The sequence below is a fragment of the Camarhynchus parvulus genome, chromosome 2, assembly GCF_901933205.1.
Source record: "Camarhynchus parvulus chromosome 2, STF_HiC, whole genome shotgun sequence".
Lineage (NCBI taxonomy): Eukaryota > Metazoa > Chordata > Aves > Passeriformes > Thraupidae > Camarhynchus > Camarhynchus parvulus.
The window spans coordinates 62108585-62133387 of NC_044572.1; the positions used below are offsets into that span (position 1 = coordinate 62108585).

The following is a 24803-nucleotide window of genomic DNA, read 5'->3' on the forward strand; positions in this document are numbered from 1 at the left end:
CGCCGCCTGCCTGGGCGCCCGCACTCCCCGCGGCGCCGCGGGAGGAGGAGGAGGCGGAAGATGGCGGTGGGGATTGGCAGGGGGGCGGCGGCGGCAGCGGTTCTGCAAGCGAGCCCGTCGGCAGCCAGAGCCGGCGCGGCCCGCGGCTGAGCGAGGAGGCGGCTGGGGCTGCGCCACCACCGCCCTCCCCGGCGCCGGACCCTCCTCCTCCTCTCCGCTCCTTCCCTCCCTCGCTCCCTCCCTCTGTCGCCTTCCCCGCCTGCCCCGGCCCTCCGCCCTCGCGCCCGGCCCGGCATGGACGCTGGCGCTCCGCCGTGTCGCTGCCGCCGCCGGCGCTGAGCGGGGCCGCCCGCCCGCCACTCCCGGGAGCGGGGAAGATGTCGGACACCAAGGTGAAAGTTGCCGTCAGGGTCCGGCCCATGAACAAGAGAGGTAACCGGGGTTTGGGGGCATCTCGGGGCGGGGGCGGCACCGGAGAGCGGCGTCCCCCCGCGTTCTGCCCGGGCTGGCGGGAGGACGAGCCCCCTCGCTCCCGGGGAGCCGGCGGGGGCCGAGCTGCAGCGGCGTGCCGGGAGAAGGGGGGTGCGCTCGCTCGCCCTGGCTGCAGCCCCCCGCCGTGTCGCCTTGCAGAGCTGGACCTGAATACCAAGTGCATCGTGGAAATGGAAGGGAACCAGACTGTGCTTCACCCGCCGCCTTCCAACGCCAAGCAAGGAGAAAGGTAAAACCCCGAGTCGCCGTGCCCCGAGTGGAAGCCCGGCTCCTCCGCCTCGCCCTCGCAGACGCCTCGCTTGGCTTTGTCAGGGCAGTGGCTGGGTCCCCAGGGTGTCGCTCGGTGCTTTTCGGGGCTGCAGTGCGAAGGACAGCTGCAGGGCGCTGACCGGGGCTGCTGCATTGGGATTGCATCCGTGGGATGTGAGGGTAGTTTCTTTACCTGGCTTCCTGGGGGAGTCGGAGGTACCCAGTGTGGAGACAGAAGATCCCTGTTAGTCTCCCGGGTTTAGAAGTTGATTCTTGATTGACTGCTCAAAAAATAAACTGTTGAGTAGGTAAGGACTTAGACTGTGTGTGCTGTTTTCAGAAATTTCCCTTGCGTGTAGGCTGTTAACAACTTGGTGTAACCTGTGGGGGAACAAAAAGCAGAATCTGACTTTTATGCTACTGATGATTTTTTTTAATATATAACTTTGTTTACTAGGTTTTAACTTATTTGCATTTGAAAAGGCTGTAATTGCTAGATCCTTTATTAATTCAGTGTTGTTCTGTGAAGTAGCCTATGAGAATATGCTAAAATAATTTTGAAATCTGGCATTTAGTTGTGATGCCCCAGTAAAGAATACCCTTGGAAAAAATCCAAAATACCAATGCACTAGACTGTAAAAATAGATCAGAACAGGAAAAGATTTCTTTCCTTTGAGGGAGTGTGGGGAAAGACAGGGAGGTGCAAGGGGAATAGTTATGTTGTATGCTGGTGTGTTCAGTTACCTTGTATTCTTATCTGCTCGGTTACCTGTTGACTGCTCAAGTTCAATTGACCTGTTAAATGCATTTAATGCCAAGGAGTGAGAAATCATGTGAATGAGTATAGAGATTTTCAACCTAGCACCTTTCTACTACTTTAGCCTTTTTATAAAATTTTTTGACTCAGTTCATAATAGTTATGAAGAAAATATAGTGTGAGAATATTCTTTCTTTTTTTTTTTTTTGCAAACTCGGAGTGTTATGCTTTTGTAGCTTTCCAGCAGAAAAGGCTGAGACCTTTTGTATTCTTACATGTCCAAGGTGTGAAGGTTCTTCTCACATTAACCGATGTACTAGAATATAGCAGTAATCACACCAGTTTATTTTAGATCCAAATTGCATTGTCTTCAGAACCATTGTTGTGGCTAAAGTGCTGGCCTGCATCTTGAAAGATTTGTGCTTGTTTCCTGCTTCTTTCAAAGATCTTTGCGTGGTCTTCTATAAGTTGTGCTGCTTCTCTGGGTCTTAGCAGCTCATCTGTGAAGTGGAAATCTTGGGGGTTTTTAAAAACTGTTTTGTTTTAGAATGTATTTTTTTTTAATAAACAGGAGTTTATTGAAGTGTATATATAGCTTCTATCACAACACTGGTGTAAAAAGATTCAAAGTGAGTGGAATTGACAAGTATGAAACATAAAATACACATAGAGTTTATAAAGCAAAAACAAAAGCAAAAAAAATCACTGTTTCAATAGACTTGAGCGACTAAGAGCCAGGTAGTTTAATGAAGATCTGGTAATGGAATTTTGCTTGTTGTGCACATTGGCCTGCAGGTATCTAGTGAGAATGTGCAGTGACTGTCTTTTGAGAGCTTTTGTGTTTTGTGTTTATCAGGCTTTAATATCGATAAAATATATAAATTCTCTTAGTGGGAGCTGGCTTCTGTTTCGTCAAGAGCCTTATGGGTGAGCTGTGACGCTTGTGTGCGACCTCACCGTCGGCAGCTGTGCTGGCAAGGGATAGCTGTCCTGCCTGCAGCACAGTGTGAGGCTGGAATTTGGCTGGCTGCTAACTTGTGTGTTTGAAACAACTGCCAGATGTGTTATTGGAAAGAACAGGCAGAAATACTGATCAGAAGTAATTCTCATTAGTGCAAACAGATAGTTTGGGTGCCTGCTTAATGGCAGACATTGTATGTAACCTGTCAAAATGCCTAATGGGCTTTCTAGTGCCTCGTGAACGTCCTCACCTTTCCTTCAGTGCTAAACTGCTGGTTTGTATTTTTTACTCCATATAAATAGTTTAATTTCTCATGATGAGGAATGGATTCTGTTCTTCTGTGTATACCCACCATAGAGTGTCTGTATAAACTGGCTCTGAATTGCTGAGTAGTTGCTGCTTGTACTTGGATTGATGCCTTGGCAGGGTTAGAGATGTCAAACGGATTTTTGGTTTTCTTTGTAGCTTGTTTTTATATAGCTTAACTGGATTTTTCTTTCAGAGCAACCATGTCATTGCAAAAATGATTTAATTTGTTAGGGTGATTAATTGGTCTTTCTCTATTCTATGTATTATTTTAATATTCTGTTTAGTCTTACCTTTCCCTTTTTGCATTTTATCTTTTTAAATGGAAATTTCCCTTTTCTAGCTGAATGGAAGTACAAGTTTGTGCTGCATTTTGGAATAAGAATAAGTAGCCTTCTAAAGCAAATTTGGTTTCCAGGGCTGCCTTTTTTAATTCAGCTGAAGCCAAGAGACTATAGGTTGTAGGGAGTAGAATTCAGGACTGTGCTCTTTATTTGCTTTGTTCTCACAGATATAATTTAAAAGGTACTGACAGATTTTTCTAAAGTAAAATTAGGTAACTCTTTAATAACTATAAAACTATAAAAATTTGCTCTTGGAAGAACATCCAAGGTTAGTAAAATCAGATTTTACTAGCTTTGTCTGTGTTGTACGAAGTTTTTGAATTAAATCTAAATTCAGTTGCATTATTTTAGTTAGTCTTTAGGCATTATTAAGGATAGTTCTGAAGGATTTTAGATGGGCAAGTAATGCTAGTTTTACAGGTGATGTAAAAGGCCTAAAATCCCAGACAGTGCTGTCATTTGTCCAGCGTTCATTATGCGTTAGAGGTAAAGTTGTAACCATAAATTAGAACAGGATTCTGACTGCATCTTCTAACTGCTAGACCACACAGCACTCACACGGTAACAAATACAGCTACAAAATAGTAATTGTTATTGAATGCAAGTGTTCTGTCTTTTTATAAGCAGCAGGCCTGCTGTTGCCCACAGGCACATGACTTCCAGTGTTCTAAACTAATGAAGGAGGAAAACCAGAACATAGTAAAACTGAACAGTCCGAGTCTGAAAGGAAAATCTTTATCAACTAAAATAATAGGAGACAGAGTTCAAAAAGGAATGGTTTTCATTAACTGCTATCAGGTATAATCTCTGGTGCTGGCAAAGTATTTTGAAGTTTGTTGTTGGACTTCATACCTTTAACCCATGTTTTGCTTTTACTGGTAGCAGCAGTTTCCTTTATATGTGCTGAAGTGTGCTTGTGTGTTCTTTTAGTTACCACTCATGTCTCTCAGGCATTTCCTTCCCAAACCAATATAGATTGCCATTTCTTCCCAAGAAGAAAGTTTCTGGGAACTCTGATTTTCCCCCTGTCTTTACCTAGCAGCCTGAATTTCCTTTCTCAAAGTACTCTCTTTGCAGAAAAAACCCTATTGTAACTTATTGTCTTTTAGAAATGGGTATTATGTTTCAAAGCCAATTGAATAAATCCTGTTGTCCTGCTATAAATGTTTGTATTTGGTTGTTGGCAATAAGGTGCTGTATTAAAATGTAACTATGCGATAATTACGGAGTCACAGACAATCCTGCAAAATGATTGAGTAATTTTTTACAATAGAGATTTCACATCTCTATATCTACTAAAGATCTGACTTTACATTACGGATGTTATTTTTCAGTAGGACAAATGAGGTCTTGCTGGGTTGGTTTCTCCTCTGTTTCTGATTGTTAAAATATGTTTTCCTTCTTTCCTTTCAGCTACACTTTCTAACACATAGGATCTGAAAAGTTTTCTTTTAGCTCTCTGATAACAGGTCTTCATGACATGATTTTTCCTTTAGTAAGCAAAATATTTGTCTTGACAGAAATAAACAAGGAACCATGGAAACAGTAGAACTGAAATGCTATTTCATCAGTAGTTTTAACTGAAACACAAATTTGTTTATTGGGTAATTCATTCCATTAGAGCACAGTAGCCTATTGCAAACTTTGCCTTAATAAAAATCTCAGAGCAAAAAATAAGAAAAGTGTCCTCAGATTGTAGAGCTGAACTCAAAATCTCATTTTTTTCTGAAAGTATCTTTCTTGCCTGTCTTAACTCTTAAAAAAACCCCGCCATGCTATGACTTGTTTGTTCTGCCCTCTTCCATCGTCACTTTGATAAGACAAGTAGCACCAAAGCCCAATTCTACTTAAAAAACCCCTCTTCCTATAGTGCTAAATGACTGAAGATTCCAGAATATGTCGGGGCTTTCTTGTTTTTTTTCATAGGTTTAAGCTCTTTAATAAAATAAATAGCTGGGAACAGATGTGTATGTGAGTCTATCTAGTTTTTGTAGGTCATAATACTTTCAAAGATTAATATCTGAAGCACAGATTTCATCCCTAGGCAGCTTGTCCTAAAACTCTTGTTTCCAGAAAACAGCTGTTGCACCTTCTGCTTTGGAGAAAACATGATTTTGGATGGTCTTGAGTACACAGTCCTTCCCTTGGTGGTTGCAGTATTTCACAGTTTTTGATATCTTGCTTTCAGTAGCATCAGAGGTGAGAGAAGAGCGCTGTTGGGAGGCCTTCATGTTAATGGTAACTTTTTCAAACTGGAACTTCTGGAAGCTGAATTAGGACAGCTGCTAATTAGTTCTGTATCTAAAGGAATGACTGACCAGATCACGCCTTTGATGTGTGCACTTCAAATTATCACCTGTCAGAGGTGGATCATAAAATAGAAGAAGGCAGGAACTTTTATCTTTGCAGGAAATTGTAAAAGTAATCTGACTTTGACCTGTGTAACTTTCCTGTTAGACATCAGTGTTCAGGATGTGAACTGTTACCTTTGAACCTTGGCAGAGGAGATGGATTTGAATTATGTGTGGTTGGAAAATGTAATTTTGGGAGCTACATTTGCATTGCTTTAATCCGTTCATGCCTCAGATGCAACACTAGATGCAGTTCCTTGAAACTGCTGTTCTAAAATTCCATGCAATTTGGAACACAACGGGACACAAACTTGTAGTCCAAAATACTGTGTGGTACTGCTCTTGGCTCTTCATGAGGTGACCTGAACTGTGAGTAAATGTAACATCCATTATTTTACTATGATTATAAAATCCAGACTGCTGATAGGACCTTGTGATTTGCTCTTTAAGTGTGGTTTCTAGAGGAAACTACTGTTGAAAGCTGTTGGGGTCATGGGTAAGCAGCCTGTAGTACGTAGCTGGCAAAATTTCAGAATAAAAATAGATAGCATGTTTGAGGAGAAGGAAAACTGTTCTTGGAATGACCATGTTTAGGCAGTCGTTGCTTTGTAGCCATTCTGTACTTTTGGACTACTGAATGTTATGTTCAAATATTTCTGAGTAGAACACAGTTGAAGGAGGCGCGGCTTCAAACCTGCCCAATTTTTCTCTTTTGCTATGTTGGAAGTACCTATGTTGTGAGACAGGAAAATATGTGTAAAAAGATCAGTAGGCCTGTAGACGTGCTTAGCTTCTGTGTGCAGAAGGTACAACTATGCATGCATATGTTTATTTCTGCAGCCAGGGGTGTTTTTGAGCTCTGGATTAGTAGCCACTACTCCTTGAATATGTTGTCTATTGAAATGAAATATGAATTTAAAAAAAATGCAGCTCTCTTAAAATGGAGGAGGATTTTTGTCCATTTTGGGGGGATGTAAGGCCTAAAGGAAAAAGTTTTATTTTTGCCTCCTTACCCCCTTAGTGTAAACAGAGACAGTTGTCTTGTTTTGAAAGCAAGATTCTCTGTTCTGTTGTGTGTCTAGTAGGTTTATTAAATGTGCACATGGTAAGACTCCAGACTTCTAATTCACTGTACTTTGATAGTTAAAAAATTAGAGTTAAATGATGCTTGTAAACATGGTGTAACCCAGATGTGGGTTAGATTCAAGATACTTCACGAAGTGCTTTAGTAGTGCTGGTGCTGCAGAACCTGAGCTCAGGGAGCAGCAGTGCACACCAGCTGCCCTTCCATGCAGCTCTGTGTGCCAGCAGAGCTGGGGTGTGAATCTTGGCACAAAGTGTCAGGGACAAAGCGAATCCCTTCTCAGTCTGATCAGGCCTGCAGGGCAGCATGTGCAGGCAGGCAGCTGCTGTTCAGCCATTCAGCATGGTGCTACTTCTGGTAGTAAGACTAGAGCTAAATCTTTAAATTGACAAATGCCCTTGCTGCTATTGTGTTTGAGACTTTCCCAGATTTAAACTCCTGTGTTCCTCTGGTGCAGACTGAGTAGTGGTGGCTGCCTCTGGCTGCAGTGCCAGTGTCTCCTGCACAGACACACTGTCCTTAATGATGAGAAAGTACTGCAGTGCCTTTGCTTATTTGGCCTGCCCTGGGCATGGTTTGAATCTATTAATGGAAACAATTACTGCCTGCTCTAGCAAGATGCCAACTGCTTATGCAGATGCTCTTGCTTAACTAATTTCTCTGGTTGTTTGATATTTGGGGAGAATTTCTGTTACTGATGGCAGACTGAAGAAGGCTCTTTAAGGAAGTGTAAAGTGTTGGCTGGAGACAGTGAGTGCAGTCCACAACAAAAAGGTCCCTGCTGTGCAATGATGTGCACCACAGGACTCAAATAATGAATTAACTTGTGACCCAAAGCACCAAGTTAACTAAAACAGTTGTGTCCTTGCTTGGAAGTAATTTTGCTCTGTGTGCTACAAGAGGCAGTAAAAGGGCCATAAGTTTGTCTAGCCAGTACCTGACTTTGTATGTTGATATGAAATTGGTCATTAGAGTTTGAGGTTTGATGGAGCTTGGGGTGGTCCTGTGTGCCTTCGGGTTCTTCTGTGTGAAGCTTGAGACTGGTGTTTGCTGGGGGGTGATAGAAGAGCTCAGTAAGTTATCTTAGAAACAAAGGTCAACCAGAAAAATGCATTGCTGACAGGAGTTGAAAATCAATGACTTCAGCTCAAGATATCCATGTTGATGAAGAGCAGGAGTTACACAAGCTGCTTTCAATGCCAGAGGAAAGTGTCCCTTTATGTAATTTCTCATTTTGGGTGAAAAGTGAGTAAGTGGCTTTCTTATAATGTTGTGCTTCGTTAGTGTTATCATCTCTAATTCTGGCCTTTTTTTAATGATAGTTGCCTTCTGATATAAATTAATAATTTAAAAACCCAACCCTCAGCCATTGAAACATCTATAAATTCAGAATCTTATCCTTAGCTAGTATATTTTGTAGTTACCAGCCACACCCTTAATTTGGCATTTTTTCACATCCTAAATAGAGACATCCTGTAGAAATACTCCTACATCATCTTTGGATAATGTGAAGCTAATAGCTTGTAAGGTGGAACTTTTTCAATAGGAGGTAATTTGAGTGTTTTGTCTCATTTCACTCGGATCACTATAGGGAAATCTGTAGTTACAGCCCCTCATGAAGTCCCTGGCAGCTTATCATCCTATAGTGACGTATTTCTTATTTAAGTGTTATAACTCAGGACAGAAATTTATACCACAACTACTGTTTTGACGAGTTAAGCCATGAATATATTTTGGTGTTTATTAATGGTACAGTGCTTATTTTGAGGCGCATCAGTCAGCAGAGCAGTGGAAAAGTGTGCCTGAAACATTTCTGGGTGCTTGTGTTAGTGCATGGTAACTAGCATGGTTAATGATGCTGCTGCAGGTGGGTGCTGAGAGGCTCATTGTGCGCTAGCAGCAGGTTCTGTACTCAGCTGTTTATTAAAAACTGGTCTCCACCAAGCCTGTGCTGCTGCCTCTTCATGCTCAGTAACAGCATAGACAAAGGGCTAGTAGTGACTGGAGATTCATGGTGTCACTGCATCTTCTTTTTGCAGTGTGTATGTATATTCCAAGAATTTTAAGCATTTCATAAACATGAATCAAAGCAGCTGCTGTGGCTGGAATGGCATGCTTATCTCTGCATGTACTTAGGGCGATACTGCTCCATATGTTTCAAAAAGTGCCAGGGTGTATTGTGAACTGTAAACTTTCTATAAAGTAACTTGATGCTTTGTTTTTAAAACACATTGCTGAAAATGTCAACACTTGAATATTTTTTCCTGAAATTTCTTTGTATTAGAGAATATTTTAGGCTTACAAATACAATGAAAAAAATACACATCATATTTTATTTATTGAGCTTACATTTCAGTTTATTCCACAGTCTCTTTTCAAACACAAATGTCAACCCAATTAAATAGTGTACGAATGCCTCTAGCCAAGATTAAATTTTCTTCTAGTGTAAGGCTTCAAAATTCTGAATCTGTCTCTTGAACTACTGCAATAACTTTTCTAGTGTTAAATACTAGTATGTGGAACTGTCTGTTTTGCTTAATAATTCTTACATGATGACAAGGAACAACAGATCTTAGATAAGAAACTGGAGGATTTGATACTTCTCATGTGGTTTCCACTTTCTGTCTGACTTCGTTATTAAAATCATGTCCAGTGTAGCTGAGGTGGCTTTTCATAAACTTGATTCTTTCAGAGTTGAAGCAAAAAGGATCATGTGTGGTAGAAGGGGCAATTTATCTGCCAAATAAATTGATTTATATGCTTACTGGCACTGGCTGCAATGTAATTTTTTAACTTCAGAGTTCTTATTATTGTTGAATATTTAATTTAAATTCAGTTTTACTTTGTGATTCAAAAGCACAGGCTTGTTTTACAGTTGACAAGCTTTTGCAAAAGATAAATCAACAGAGCATTCCAGTGGAGGCACAGAGCTGGTGGAAGTTCTCTACTGGCAAAGCTGCCTTATGGCCCTGAATGAGCAGCGTCCTGTTCTGCTTTGGAAAGTTTCTTTGTCAGCATCTATCAATGTGAGTTTTTAGATATGCAGTGAGTCTGCAGTGTTCCAGACTTGTTTTGGCTCAGTAGTGCCACCTCCCTGAATGATGCAAGTCCTAAACATTTTGATGAGTTTTGGTGTTTTTTCCTTCCTGTCATACTGTGTTGTCATTCTTTATTTTGAGATACTTCTCGATTTCTTTTGGACTTCAAATACATTTTCAGATCATTTTATCTAGCAAAATCAGACTGAAATAGAAACTGGCTATTTGGTAAAAGAGAGAAACGTTCATTTATTCACTGTATGTAGCTGAAGACATGAATACATTACTTATGTATCCTCTGGATGCTCAGCAACAAGTAATTGAGTTTGAATATGTTTTCTTTAAAGAGACCTGTGCAGTTATGTAAGGGAGTAAGAGCAAAATGTATTTGCAGACCTCCTGCATTTTGCTGTTTTATTACATTGAGATAAACATATGGTTCTGAAAGTTTTGTTTTAAGTGTGTAATGGCTCACCATCCCAGCACTCATGTTTTGCTGTTTTGGAGCTTCTTTCTGGGTCCACAGTAGATATGCTATTCTGAAACAAACTCTCCAGAAGGCAAGTACTTTTCATAGTGCCCATGACATTTAAAAAGAAGGAATTTTTGAATAGTTCTAGTTTTTCCAGTGTAAAACTAATGCTTGTACCTGCATTTTTGAATAGGAGTGCCCTTGAGAATTGCTGCTTCAGTGTCTGCAGAGAAACTGACACATAAGGTAACCCAAGAGATGGCTTGTTAATGGATTTGCTGCTGATGTGGTAGAATATATAGGCAAAGGATACTTGGGAACCAGGACAGTGAAAAGCAGAAGAGAGCTGAAGAAATGTTTGTCCAACAACATGATGAAACTCCTTAAAATACTTGTTGGAGAAAATCAAACCAACCAACAACCTCTCCTGCCTCCGCCCCACCCCCCCCAGCAAAAAAAAAAAAGCTTCTTTTCATCCTTCTGAAAACCTGGCATTCTCTGGGGTGGTACTAGTCTTCATGGGTGTTCTGGTTGAGATCCAAGTTGAAAACAAAAAGGAAAATCAGTTATTGTAAACAGACCATTGAACACTGGGTAGTTTGCTATGTAGCTTCCTTGTCAAGAGCTTCCAAGTCCTTAGAATGTTTATTGTTTGAGGTGTTTATAACATTGTAGCTAAGTCCATGGCATGTTTTAGTGCATGGCTATAATCCATATTTTAACACTGAATTTTTACTGTTTATTACATTAAATGTCATGGATAAGAGCCTTTTAAAATTGACTGTGAAGTAATCTAATGGGAGACAACTTGTGTGTCTATCAAAAGGATGATGAAGTGTGTTTGAGGATGAGCATTTAAGTGCTCTCCTCAGGTCCCTTTCAATGGAACAGTAACTTGAATATTTTAATAAATTTAGTAGATGTTCTGTCTCTTTTAGCATTGCAGTTCCATGATTGTGATTGGATTCCTCTTTACTGTCGGAATTGCTGGGTGCTGAAGGAGGGAGATGTCTGACTTTGGCATGGTGAAAGTTAGAAGTTAGCCCTTGACAGTTCTATTTTCAAGTTCTCAGCAGGGTATGCTGGATGGGTACTGAACCAGGATAGATGTCAGTTTAATCTCTCCTTCCTTGTTTGTTCCTTGGGGCAGCCTGCATTCTCTCAAGTTGTTCTTAAAGTTTCAGTTTTGCAGATGTGAATGTGACAGTAACACACTTTTTGTCACAAATGCTAATGCTGTCCTTGCTGCCATCTATACTCACAGATAGAAGTTTTGTGTGTGCTCTGAAGAATGTGGTGTACCTCTGTTTGGAATTTCAGGATGTCCTCTTGCAACTTTGGGCTAGTTGAAACCCAGAAATGCAGATTGGCAGTGTTGAGCATCCTGAATGCCCTTAGTGTTTTGCAACACATGTATTTTCTGAGTTATGGTTCTTTTGACCTGTACTGTTGGTGGCTATTTCAGAACTTCATACCTGAATGAGGAAGAAATCCATGGCTCATGTACAAGATAGATCAAACAGACTTTGAAAACACTCTTGTACTCACATGACCAAGGTGTGAAACTAGTTTTATTAAAACCTCTCTAAGTCAAATTGATCTTAATCTGTCATCATTTGTTTAGGAGGTTGTTGTAGGATGACTTCTGAAGGATCTAATGGTTCAAATGAGTGTGCAGATGCTCTTGCTTAACTGAGCTTAAATGTTTTTGTCAAGGTATTGGTATCTTCATCATGGTTCAAAAAAGAGAGGCAAATGAGCTTACCTTTGCTCAGATGGAAAAGAGAAAGTAAATGCTGGGTCTTTGTGGACTCTGAAATGGGATATTATAAAATGGAATTGCAGAACTGAATTTTGAATAAGGAATTTTGCATTAGCAGTATGTAGCAAGGAAAGAAAGTCAAAATACTGACAATAAGCAGTTGTTGTGTAGGAAATGAAAATAGATCTAGCTAATTTCATTAATTTCAAGAAACATTTGGAAGTGATAAGAGTCTGACAGCCTGTTGACTAGTGGCTGTAACAAGCAATGTCAGAGTTTAGTGAGCTCAAAGTGTTTGATTTGACTAGGAAACTTGCACATTTTTTCCCAAATAGTGGTGGAAATATTTCATATGTTAAATATTTTGTAATTATCATTCTACTTTGCTTCCAAAATAGAAGTTACAAATTCCCTACAGAACTTCTCCTCTTAACAGAAGGAGCAAAGGCTGCTTTATGTTGGTCTCCTATGGCATTTTTGGTTGGTTCGGGTTATTTTTGTAGTATTTTTCTCTTAAAGTACCATTAATCGAAAATTATTTGAAATAGGATACCTGCCTTAGCTGCTGCTTCTCTTCTAGCATGCTCTTTCAGTTTCATGTCTCAGTTTGCAGGTGTAGTAGATGAAAATAAATTAGGCTGGCGTGGAATTACTCATGAAACAACATGTCTTAGCCTTTTTTTTTAGTAGAATGGCTATTTAGGCAAAGCAGGAAACAGCTGACTCCTTATTACATTGAAAATTGAGAACTGAGGGTTGCTGTGACTTAAAATATTAGTGGTGATGGTCAAAGTGGGAAAGCTACACTGAAGAATCAGTGTGATAAACTTTTAAAATAATTTTGAACTTAATGCTGTATTCAAACCTGAGTTTTGTTTGCAGTATTGCTCACCTACTTTGCTCCTTTGCATTCTTATCCTAGTGTTACTAACCCAGAACTGCTGACCTCATTAATGCTGCTCCCTAATTAATGTAATGCTTATCAGAGTTCAGAACCTGTGTGCCCTTTCATATGACTTTTCAGGGTGTTTCAGACCAATCTGCTTGCTTGGAGTCTTCCTTTTTCCTTAACATATAACTTTTCATTCTCCTCTTAGGATTTTTGTCAACTTTTTGAGAGACCACATGTAATTGTGCCTTATTTCTTCTTGCTTGTTTTGTGTAACTCTATTCACTATGCAGGCAGATCCCTGGATAGATCATTTAGGCCGTGGGTTATTTATGGCAGAGATAATTAGCTGAGTTGCAGCTCCTGAAACAGAAGAATTGTGGCTCAGTGTTGTGGAAGTTTAGCTGATAAGCTTTGTGGGGCCTCAGCTCCTCCCGTGCAGAGTCGCATCAGGAGACTCAGTGCTGGACTCCCACAGTCTGGGTGTCTAGCAAAGCTTCATCAGCCTGTGCTGCCCATTCTGTACCTGGTGTTTGTGGCAGTCTTGGAGTCAAGAGCAATGCCAGGGACGGGAAAGGGCAAAAGGTAGCTGGGTGTGGGCCTTCACTGCTGCTCTCCTGGTTCAGATGCAGTGCAGGATGAGCACGTGTTCAGGTAACAAGGCAGAGCTGATGGGAAGTCTCCTAAAACTCATGTGTGAGATGGCTCTGTGGAGATATCTAATGGACATCATGGTGTTGATTTGCTGTTTGGGAATACCTCAACATGCAATACCACAACATGCCTCTGAGTGTACACTCTGTTACCTGGGGTTTTCTGTTTTCAGAGTGGTTCAGCCTACTCCCATCATGAGTGCAAGAGCTGGCTGCAATTGCAGCACAGATGGTACTAAATAGAACTATAAAGCTGTGTCAAGTAGTATTTAAAATATTTTGTTGAATACCAATGAAGTAGTTTAAATACTTTGCCAAAAAGTGGGGTAGCACTCAGATTGATTTAAATACACCTGTTGACGTTACTGATTGAGCTGAATGTTAAGTTTAAAGCACAGTTATTTGCAGTATCAGGAGAAAAACAATCATCAGGGTGGAATACATTTTTCATGGTTCTCTCTTTCTGTGAAGGGGACTTCCCATTGTGTAACTGCAGTACAGCATCACTGGTGAACACTTCATATCCTGGTGCAGAATCCCAGAACTCCCTTTTTAGCTGCCTGTGAGTGGGTGCCAGCACAGGCCATAGACTCTCCTGCAGTCTCTGGGTCAGCATGCCCAGTAGCCAGGCCTGACCTATCACCCTGCAGGCTCTTTAAATATACTCAGCTAAACTAAGTACCATAATTTCTGTGCAAGCAGATCCATAGATAAAATTCATGCCTTCTTCTGTTCTCCTCAAGTTTAACTTCTGCCTTTTTCTTCCCTTTGTTCTCCTGACCTTTTACCTGCATTCTCCCATGTGCTTTAAAGATACCATGTAAAGTGTTATCTCCAGAAATGATGGTGCTTCAGAATAGAGCTTGAATGCTGTTAGCAACCCCCAGCAGCACTCTACTGCTTACTCTAAATTGGAAGCTTTGATTACATTTAATCATCTGTAGTGATTATGGTAGGGTGTGTGTCACTCATGTCTCAGCTCTTTTGTCTGCTTTCTGTGTCTCACTGCTCTGAGTAACGTCCCTTATAGTAAGTACTCATTGGCAGGGATTGGGGTTTTTTCAGATTATTAACTGATTTGTATTTATATTTTTGTATGCTGATTGGTAAATATCTTTCTCCTGCTCTGAAACATGTCAGGGCTGACAGCTTGATTTGATTTTAAGACATCTAATTTAGAGTTTGGTTGTTTTTCGGTTTTTGTTGGTTTTTTTCCTGCTGCAATAAGACAAATCTTATAACGGAATAACTTTTTTTATGTTGCAGCTGTGCTTAGCATGGTGCTGCTGAATGGAAAGGCCTCTGCCTTTCTGCAGGGTGATACAGGCTCTCCCGTTCTCAAACCCTCCCTCTCTTAACCTGGTGTGCTCCTTGGCTCACTGTATCCATGCTGAAGCTGGGCCCTTTTTAGTACCTAATCAGGCACTTTCCACTGCATGAAAGGGTCCCTGCACCTTCTCTATTTTTAGGCATTGATTTGTCTCTTTGCCATTTCTTTGCTTTGTTTTATGCCCTGAGTTAAAAAAAACCCAAACAACCAAACCTGGCTGGACTCAGTGTTTTACCTGCACAATAAATCTGCAACATGGCTAAAATCCTCACAGGTAATGGCAATGGGAAGATATTTCAAAAAAACTTCTTCCTTTCAGTGTGATAATACAGCAGTGTTCCACTCTTTGTAGACAAATATTCATAAAAAGAGAAACCTGTCTCTACAGTCTTAAGATCACAGCTCAAAAAACTTTTTGATGGGGTATTGTTAGATGCAAGCCAATGAGGGGAAAAAAGTTTCCAGTAGGAGTTAAAGAAGACTTAACAAGTTTTTAAGAAATAAGTATTATCATATCTTTAAAATATATGAGCTGTATATAGGCTTTGGGTAAAATTCCATTGGGAATACTGCATGTTGTTCAAATACGTGTTTTTAAATGTCAAAGCATGTGTAGAGAGAAACCAGTTGTGTAAGGAAAAAAGTATTTTCTGACAGTAGCCCGCTGTGCAGGCTGCCAGTCGGAGTTCCTGTGATGTCTGCTGTCAACAAATGTGAGAGTTGCACAGTGTAGGAAGTCAGTTTGGGAAGGTGATTATGATGACTGGCAATCTTTGAGTAAACTGTGTCAGGAGCTAGGTGGCAAAGTTTTTGATTTTGTCAGTGCAACCTTTAAACTATGATAGGACCTGAAAAGATGCAGAATCAATTTTTGTTAATTATTATAGCCCTGTGGAATTTTAGGGTCTAGATTCTTTACCTCCCTATTTCTTGTTGTCAGTTCATTGTGTCTGTACTGCCTGTTATCTCTTGGAGCTTAACACCAGTTGCTGTGGTAGAAAAGAGTAGATGTATCCGTCTTTTTTCAGTGGCTTTGAATTTGAGAATAGTAATTTTGCCAAAGCCAGCATGCCACTGTAAATTCACTGGACAAGTTCTGTGGAGAGAGAAGCTGTTAATCCTAGCTAGACATTTTTCAGAGCAAAACCTGCTAGGACTTGTTTCAAGCACATTGCAGTGTTTATGTGCGGAGCAACGCGTGGAATAAATTGGTGATCAGAGGTTTGGTGAAGCATGTGACAGGAATTACAGGAGTAGTTGGGCTGGGCATGCTTGTGTGAAATGTTGTGGTTTTGGGGAATGGGATAGGCTTGAATTCAAAATTAAAATAGATTTTTAATGTTTCTCTTAAATTTACATTTGAACTGGGTTTTGTTTTGTTTGGGTTTTTTTTTGGTAACAAAGGCTGCAAAAGCTTAAATACTTAATTTTGGAGTTTTAAAGTTTACAAGTCAAAAACTGAAAGAAGAATCCAGATGTTTTAGTGAACAAATGTAGTAGTAAGTTGTAGATCTCTGTAGGTTGTATCCCAGTTGTGATTTTAAAATGCTGTAAAAACAGTGCATTACTGGTTTTAGTTTGGGCTTGATTTTTTTTCTTTTTACATGATATTTGATATAATGTTTTTAAAGTAGACATCAAATAGCTCCTATTTTCCATTTCTTTGTCAGAATTGCCTTTTCTGAGCACTTAATTCTCTGGGACTTCAAAAACAGGTGAGGATTAATCACTTCTGAGCGTGTTCTTGTTGTCAGAAGGATATTTTTCATCATGTTCCCAATTTTCTTGAACAAAGTGTTCCAGCTGTCTTCATTCAGTAAAGATACCATCAATTACAAGTAATTAACAGGTCAAATCAGATTATGATCTGTGGGTTTTCTTTTTGAGAGGTAAGATGATTAAAATGTCTGTTGTGATCTAATAATTCTGCATATGGCAGATCCAACCTGAAGCAGTTTCTGAAGAAGAAAAATGTATTGTGGATGCTTTTTCATATTGAACATTAAGAGTTTAAAAGGTCAAGATATGAATGAATGCTGAAATTCAACAAATTGATGAGAGGCCAGATTACTTTGGCTTAGTAGTTAAATCTCTCCCATGCACCTTCTTACTTCTGGCTTTTTGAAATGAAGCAGTGTGTAATTTACTGCTGAAGGTTCCAGCGCTTTTCCACAGAAAAGTGAGTGAAACTGTAGACAATTAACTTGAACTGGATGAGCAACTGACCTTGAACTCAAGAGTGTGATCAGGTAGTGCCTTGCACATCAGGTGAGGTTTCATCAGAAGTTACTTTACTTCAGCTGTTTAATACTGTGCCCTGAGAGTGTCAGTGTCAATGAAATTCTTTGTATTTCAGGTTTTTTTTTCAACTGTAATACTTAGATTTTAAATAAGAATATTAAAAATTAGGTATTTTACTATTGCTAATGGTAGATGGATAATTTCATACAAGGAACAGAAGGTTTCATAATGTACTAAAGACTAATAGCTGAAAGCTCAAGTCCAGTGATGGGTTTGGGGTGGGGGAGGGAAGGACAGAAGTGCATTTACTTTGTTATTGGAAGAAACTGCTGAAGGAAAGAGGGAACATATCTACTGACTTGAGGAAACAAGATAGGTGTTTACTTTTGCCTTTGATCACCTTGTGCTTCTCTTGTTTCTGGCTTGTATGGTGGGTGAGACAAGTCAGTATCCTTTCTGAAGTGTGGAATACTTTGACCTCCTGCTGCTTGGACGAAGCTGGGATGGTGGTTACCATCTTCCAAGTTTCTGGTATCACAGAAAAAAATCTTCTGTCTTCAAGGCCTGCACTAAGAATTCCACCTGCAAAATTTTCTTTAGTACTGTGTCTGAGGTTGCTGGTGGGGTGGAATATTGGTCAATCAAGAGAATTCTAGTAAAAAAAATTTTTAAATGTGAACTCAGTTCCTTCTGAGTCCCAGTATGGGATTTCCCAGGTTTGAGAGAAAGTATGTGATAGCACATTTTGCTAAACATCAAATACAGGGTGGTAATTAAGTTCTTTTCATTGCCCATGCCTATCAGCTAGGAACACCTTCTAAAAATAGCTTTTCCTTTGGTGTTTGTATGCCCTGTGTATTTGGGCACAGCAGTTTAATGAAAGATAAGAATTGGGGATGACTTCTAAATGTGCAAAACTGGAGTCACTTGAAGGCAGAAGGCTGACCACTGATACGAGTACAGCTTTGGACAGAAGCTGTAGGGGGACAGTAGAGCTTTGTGTATTATGAGCTGTGTCAAGGGGGCTTCTTACAAAATGTGTAGGTGAGAAAGAGAAGTCTTGGGGAAGCATGATAAAATCAAAAGCTGGTAACAGTTCACAAGAGAATTTCTACTGCATTTGTACATTTCATAAGATAAATTAAACTGTTCAAGTTATATTTTCTTGGTATTGTTGCTTATTGATGCCTACAGCAAAGTTGCTGTGGCTTCAGAGAGAAGGGAGAATGGAAAGCCCACTACAATTGTTAAATTTCATCCTTACTGTCTCCCAGATTGTAGTCCCAAAATTCTGCAATTTGCAAGCAGAGGACCATAAAATTTTCCAGTGTGTATTTCAGATGACAGATTGCTTGAGCAATCCAGTAGTTTGTCTTGTCTGTTTAAATTATAAAATGACATATAAAGTCTGAATCATTGTGCAATTAAGTGGTGGTTGAGTGATAAAAAATTGTTTCCTTAACACTTGCTTCAGACATGCTCATTCTTCAGCTGCCTCTAATAGCATTAGAGAGGTCTCTGATTTTAGAAATGTATTTTGGTTTGTGTACAGGAAACAGTATATTGCCTTGATGGAACAGCTTTTCTTTTTTTTTTTTTTACGTAATTTTGGCTCAGTTGATAGGCATATTTGGAAAAAACTCCAGCATGTAATTGTGAGACTTTTTGTGATTGTTATTAGAAACAGGTGCCAAGTAAATAGTCATGAGTTTTTTTTAATGGTGAAAAGGTTCATGGAGATGCTTAGTTGTCTCTCTGAGGTAAGCAGAAACTTTGCTATGCAAGACTGCTGTTAATGAGCCTGACTTTTATTATTGCCAGCTGAACAAGCAGCTCAGAGCAGCTAACAGAATTTTATATTAGTCCTATACCAGCTGGAGTCAGCACAGATGGCAGTAATAGTTTCCATCACAGTGCAAAGATAAATGGCTGCTCTGTTGTGCCATGGTGGAGTGTTAAATAGAGATCCCAAGTAATGCATTTACTAGTACTTATTAAGATATATTGAGTATCTGTAAGACCAAGTCCTGAATGTTAAAGTTCTCTGAACTTTATTAACTGCTGTGATGTGAAGAAAAGCACCTTATTAATAAATAATAAACTTACTTCAAGAAGGAAGTGATGTGTTTGTAAAGAGATGAGGTTTATGGATCAGATAGTGAATTTGTGCAGTTACAGTAAATTAGAATCATCAGTGACTTGGATTTGGAGGACAGAATTGCTGGGAAATGTTTTCTTTTTCCTCAGCTAGTGGCAAAGGTGTAGAACAGAGGCAAGGTTTCACACAGGGACTGCAGGAGGTTGTAAATAGAATGGTCAATGTTTAGCATTGGAAGGAAAATCCTGTGATACAAATTGAAGCTTAGATGAGGTGATTTAGTGGGAATTGGGTCAGAAGGCACTGGTGCTGTTGGAATGGGAAAATTGCTGTAAATCTCTTATCACAATTTTCTGAGATTATGGAAGTAATTTACAGTGATGAAGAATAGATGACTTTTAAAAGCTCTTCAGGAATTAGTTTGGAAAAAAAAATCCACAAAAGTAACTTGTCTGTTTTGACTTTCTGTGAATGCAAAAATATTTGAAACTGGTTCTCTGAAGAAATACATCTGCTTGCGTGTTGTTTGGGGTTTTTTTAAAGCTTTTTCCAGACTTAGCTATTCTCTAGGTTATGGCACAGAAGAGAACAAAACCATTAAGTAATTGCTTTGACTGGAGCTCTTTGCAGGGTGTGGGTAAAGCAAACAACTGAGCAAACCTGGAGGGCAGAGGACTTTTTCATTGTTCCCTGCCAGGGTCACCAAGCCTCCCCTCACTGTAGGCAGCAGGCAGAATCTCCAGCATCTCACACAATTTTACCTACAGGTAAAATGAAGTGAGCATGTCTTTGGAACAGCTTTGGATTACAGTTTTTCACATAAGTTGTTTAATGGGGTATTATACTGGAAGAATATTTCTAAGCTTGAGGTATTTAAGAATTCTTAGCACTTCTTCCTCTATTAATCTAGTGTTGCTGTTGGCAATGAAAATGAGTGAAGGTAGGCTGGGTGTAGGTGTGTCTGCTGCTGTTGAGCACCAGAGACAATCAAATGTTTGCATGCTGTGCCTCACTTCTGGAGAAGAGCTGCTGTCAAGGAATAACATTTTAACTTTGGTTTTATTTAGTGTGCCTGATTGCCAGGTTTTGATACCAAATTAAGATGTGTAAGAACAATAATCTTTCATTCAGGAAAATCTGGGGTATATTTTACTGTGGTGAACAACTCAGGTCTGACCATGAAAATACAATTGGCACTCATGGATGGCTGAAGTATAGACAGTGTAGAGAGTATAGTTTCTTCTTTTTATGTGATTTTTTTCCCTTTTTCTTCATGTGTGAGGTGTGGTTTTGGAAGAGAGTTACTATTAGTGACAAATTTTTCTTAAGAAGAACTTTTTTGAGACAATTCTTAAAATCGGCCAAGATAAGCTTAGTGAGATTTTAGGTTTGCAAAATCTACTTTTAAGCTGCTGAGTTTGTTGGAAACAGCCACTTCACCCAGATTTTCCTGTATTATTTTCCCTGCTATTGGCTCCCCCAATAAAAACATACATGTCCAAAATCTCTCTAGGTTGTTTGCTTATGTGTCCCTCTGAAAGTTTAACTAGGGATAGCTACTCATAATGCAGTAACAGTTGTTTTACTTCAGGTATACTAAACTGCTCTCTAGGATTAGCATTGCATGGATTTTATTCCTTTGGAAAATTGCTAGCCAAGATACCAAGTTTACCAGGGATGCTGTCATGGTCCATTGTTGTTGTTTGTCCCAAAGCATGAAGGAGATAAAATGCAACTTGAAATTAAAGTTCTTGCTGTTTTGGGATCTGATGCAGACACCTTTGTGGTCCTGTGGTTTTACAGGTAGGTGTCTGTCAATGTTGGAAGTACTCTTAGAGGCAGAAATGCTGTGTGCCAGCACTCATTGTACTATTCAGAACTTAGACCTTTTCCTGAAATTCTCTTGTTTGTTTCTCTACCTTTAAAACAGAGAAATTAAAAAACTCTGGGGTTGTTTTTCTCCAGGCCTCTGATTAGCATAGTAAATATTCTTGAGTTGTGTCACTTTTTTTTAACAGGTTTGCTGCATTTCCACAGAGCTTCCCTTTTACTGTAATTTAGAGTTATGTTTGACCTGAAGTGTGAAACTCATGGGTACAAAAGGTCTGGAAGGATGGTTCAAAGACTGGGCTGCTATTGAGGCAAGACTCCTGGTTAATTTTCATGCCAATAGTTAGAAAATACAAATAAGGAAGCAATTACTTTTGTTGGTGATTGTTCCTTCAAATGCTACTTTGAGGCCATTCCTTCATGAGGAAGGCACGCACTTTGATGGAGAATATTACAACATATTTTTACCACTGTTTTTCTGTGGAGAATCTTCAGAAAAATACTAATTACTGAGAAGTATTAATACGGTGTAAGAAAGAAGAGCTCATCTCCTGTGCCTCACATATTCAAATGATGCTGAGTGTGCAGTTTTGGTGTTGTTTGTGCTGTGGGTTGAGCACTAATATGCAGTATATACATGTAACATGCCCCAGGACACAGACACATGACTTGGTTAATCCATGGCATTTCAAGCACTCTGTTTTGAAAGATTGTAGACGCACCTCATGAAACCCCTAAAGGTGAATTTGTCTATAGAAATATGACTATGTGTATCTCTGGATGGATTCAGGCTGCATTTCTCATGCTGAAGTTCCTGCTTTTCAAGGCACAATCCTCTGTTTCTCTTATTTCTGACAGTGTCTGGTTGGCATATGCACCTGAGTTGATCTAAGGTTATTACTTACACCTTACCCTTTCTGCTCAGGATTCATAAAGCATTATTGCTTTAAGTTCTTGGGAAATCTTGTAGTCAAGTACTGAAGAGTGGTGTGTCTAGCCAGCCATTGGATTATAATTCACATTATTGCAAGTCTAAGTTCTGTGTTACAGTAGCTTTTTTCTGCTTGGTTTTTATATATATTGTATTCTCCCTGTGGAGCAGACCAGCTGATTTACACATTCTTTTCATGTATTTTGGAAAAACACCCATTCTCTCACCTTGTATTTCTTTAATGTTGATCCTCTTATATGAAGGTATTCTTGCAGAGTATGAATTTCAGAATGAATTTTGCAGAATGCTGGGTTTCCCACCAAGATCACCGGTGAGTTACAGAGCTCTCCCCACACACCCTTATCTTCTGTTCATCACATCTAGCTGGACTGTTGCTTTGGAAACTGTTGTAATGTCGCAAGTGACTTCATTATGATTAAATGAGGGGAAAAAAATAGAACAAAAGAGCACATTCCTGTTTCAACATGCAACTGGGAAACTAAAACTGTCTCACATACATTCTCTGTATTTCAGAACACTTTCTGGTAATGGCACAGATCTGTCCTGCTAGTCAGGAATAAAATCCATACTTTGAAATTCCCATTATGTATTTCCTTTAAATAGAATCAATAATCAACTGATGTAGTTACAAGGATAATTATACTTATACTCTATTAAAAGCTGTGTGTGGTTCTGCCAAAAAAGAACCATTTATTGTTTACACTTCTTTGTCCATCACGGAGACTTAATTAGTTGTCTTTAATACTGAGTTTTCTGTTCTGTCTGGGAGTATTTTCTATTTATGTCTAGTATCTGTATAAATATTTAGGTTTCTGAAGCAGGTCTGTAACTGCAGCTAAACAGAAGATTATAAAATTGTGCCAGGATGCTGCAAAATTTTTTGGCACTGTCTCAGCATTGTTACTGATGTAAAGAGATTTCCATGTATTTTGTGGTTATATTGGAGGTTTTTTTCTCAGTTTACACTTAATAGCTTGTCTAGTAAATTTAAGTCTTCAGTGCTATATGGTAAATAAATAAAACTTACTAATGACTGAAGAAGGAAAAACCAGAGTTATGGTTTCCTCAACCTGCCCCCTTCATGCTCTAGAAGCTGTTTGCTGAAGGTTGCATCTAGTTTTCTAAACAGTGAGCTCTTCTTTCTGTCCAGCTTCCATTCAAAACCACAGAATGGTCAGGAGCCAGATCAGTGATGTTACTTGGAGGTGAGAGGGATGGGAACAGGAGGACACACTGCAGGAGTTCCCACCCTCCTTGGCACTATGGTGTATGTGCAGTGCTGGTTGGATATCCTGCTGGTCCTCAGCTCTGGGTCTGGGTCCCTCCCTGGAGTCTGTAGTAGCTCAGTGTGCTGGGAATCTCTCCAGAACAGGTTACTGAGCCACAGCCAGGCCTTGCTCTGCGCCTTACAGGGAAGGGGCTGGCACTCAGAGCATTCCTTGCTATGCCTGCTCCTGTGCCAAGCTGAAATCACTAGCAGGTCTGCAGAAGTTTAAAGTGCTCGGCATGGGCAGCTTGATTAATGCCACAGCAAGTGAAGATAGTTTGGGATGTGTTTAAATCAAATTCTTTTTTTTGTTCTTCTCCATTCAACTTTATTGTCACTGGTTTGTTACAGTGAATGAAGTGGTTGGTGTGCGAGATAGTGTTACAGAAGCTGGGGAAGTATAGAAAAAAAGCAGGCTGTGAGACTCGCTGCAGAGACACCAGACCAGTATTTTTTTCGTTGGCTATATTCATATGAAGTGCTAAAATTGACATTTACAGCCACTGATAAACTTTTAAGTCATTAATACTTTCAAGTAACTTGTCATTTTTTTCCCAGAGTGTCCAACACCTTCCTTTTTTGGCAAAGCAAAATGAATAAGCCTATCCTGAGTAATCCATGAATTATCTTTTCCATTATCTCTCAGGAAGTTCTGATTGTTTCTGAAACGCTGCGTACTACTGATCTGCTACCTGAGGAATGTGTCCACTCCCTCTATTGTATAAGTACGTGGTGTAATCATTAGTATGAATCTGTTGTTCTCTTGTTCTGTCTGGAAAAATAATTAACGATATTGAAATGATACGGTTTCTTATACAAAAAATTTTTTTTTTTCTGAATGTGTATTTTTATCATCTGTCTAGGTAGCTGCAGATGAGGGTCTTATCCCTAAGAATCTCTTCATAATCATGTCTTTTTGCTTTTGTGGCCGGAATCCTAAATTAATTACTGAATCATAAGATCTAATCTTGATGTTGACCAAGACAACCTCTTGGTTATGGTATTTCTGTACTATCAAGGAAACTAGTGATTAATCCAGAAATACATGCATATTTGTGGATAAATCAAACACTGGTAACACTGGCATACAAAGTATACACTTGTTGAGTCAGAAGTCCATCAGAGAAGTCCATTGTGAATTATCATCAGCTAAATAAAAGAGATGGGATGTGTAAATAGGTATTTAATTCACAAAATTCAGAGGGACTTGCTTTACTGAACATATTTGGTATTTTTAGCAGACACACGTTGAACTGAGGCACAGTATTTGTTAGAGGCCAGTTCTTTCTGAATTCTATTTATAGGCTGGCCTGGAATGCTCACATGATGATACTGTTTGTAATCTTGGGTATTTTTATTGCCAGTGATGCTATGGCAAAGAGCTTCTCAGTATTTCCATTATACTGTTCTCTTTCTAAGCTGTATACCTAGTGCCTAACATAAAGCTTGGCTTGGAGATTGAGGATGTGACTCCTCTGCAACTAGAATAAATCCTGTCTTTGTATTTTTGGATGAGTTATGTGATTGCAGTGACTTGTATACTTTTCATTATCATGTTGCTACAACAAATATTAAAACTCGTGGTAGTTAAAACAAGATCTGAAAAGTATCCATGGAAAGTGGTCAAAGAATAGACAGAAAACTGAAACTGCAATGTTGTAGTTTGTGAGTTTGCTCTGGTATAGTGGAGTTTAATCCAAAATGTTCAAACCATAAATGATTTTGAG

At 39.5% G+C, this 24803-nt stretch overlaps 1 protein-coding gene across 2 annotated transcripts in view; it reads left to right on the forward strand.

Moving 5' to 3' along the window:
* KIF13A (kinesin family member 13A) overlaps positions 1-24803 on the forward strand; it is a 104785-nt gene continuing 79982 nt past the window's right edge. For both annotated transcript variants that reach the window (XM_030944143.1, XM_030944144.1), the window contains exons 1-2: positions 1-432; positions 631-721. In XM_030944143.1, the coding sequence (XP_030800003.1) occupies positions 378-432; positions 631-721 (146 nt within the window). In that variant the 5' untranslated portion in view covers positions 1-377. The remainder of the gene's footprint in view (positions 433-630; positions 722-24803) is intronic.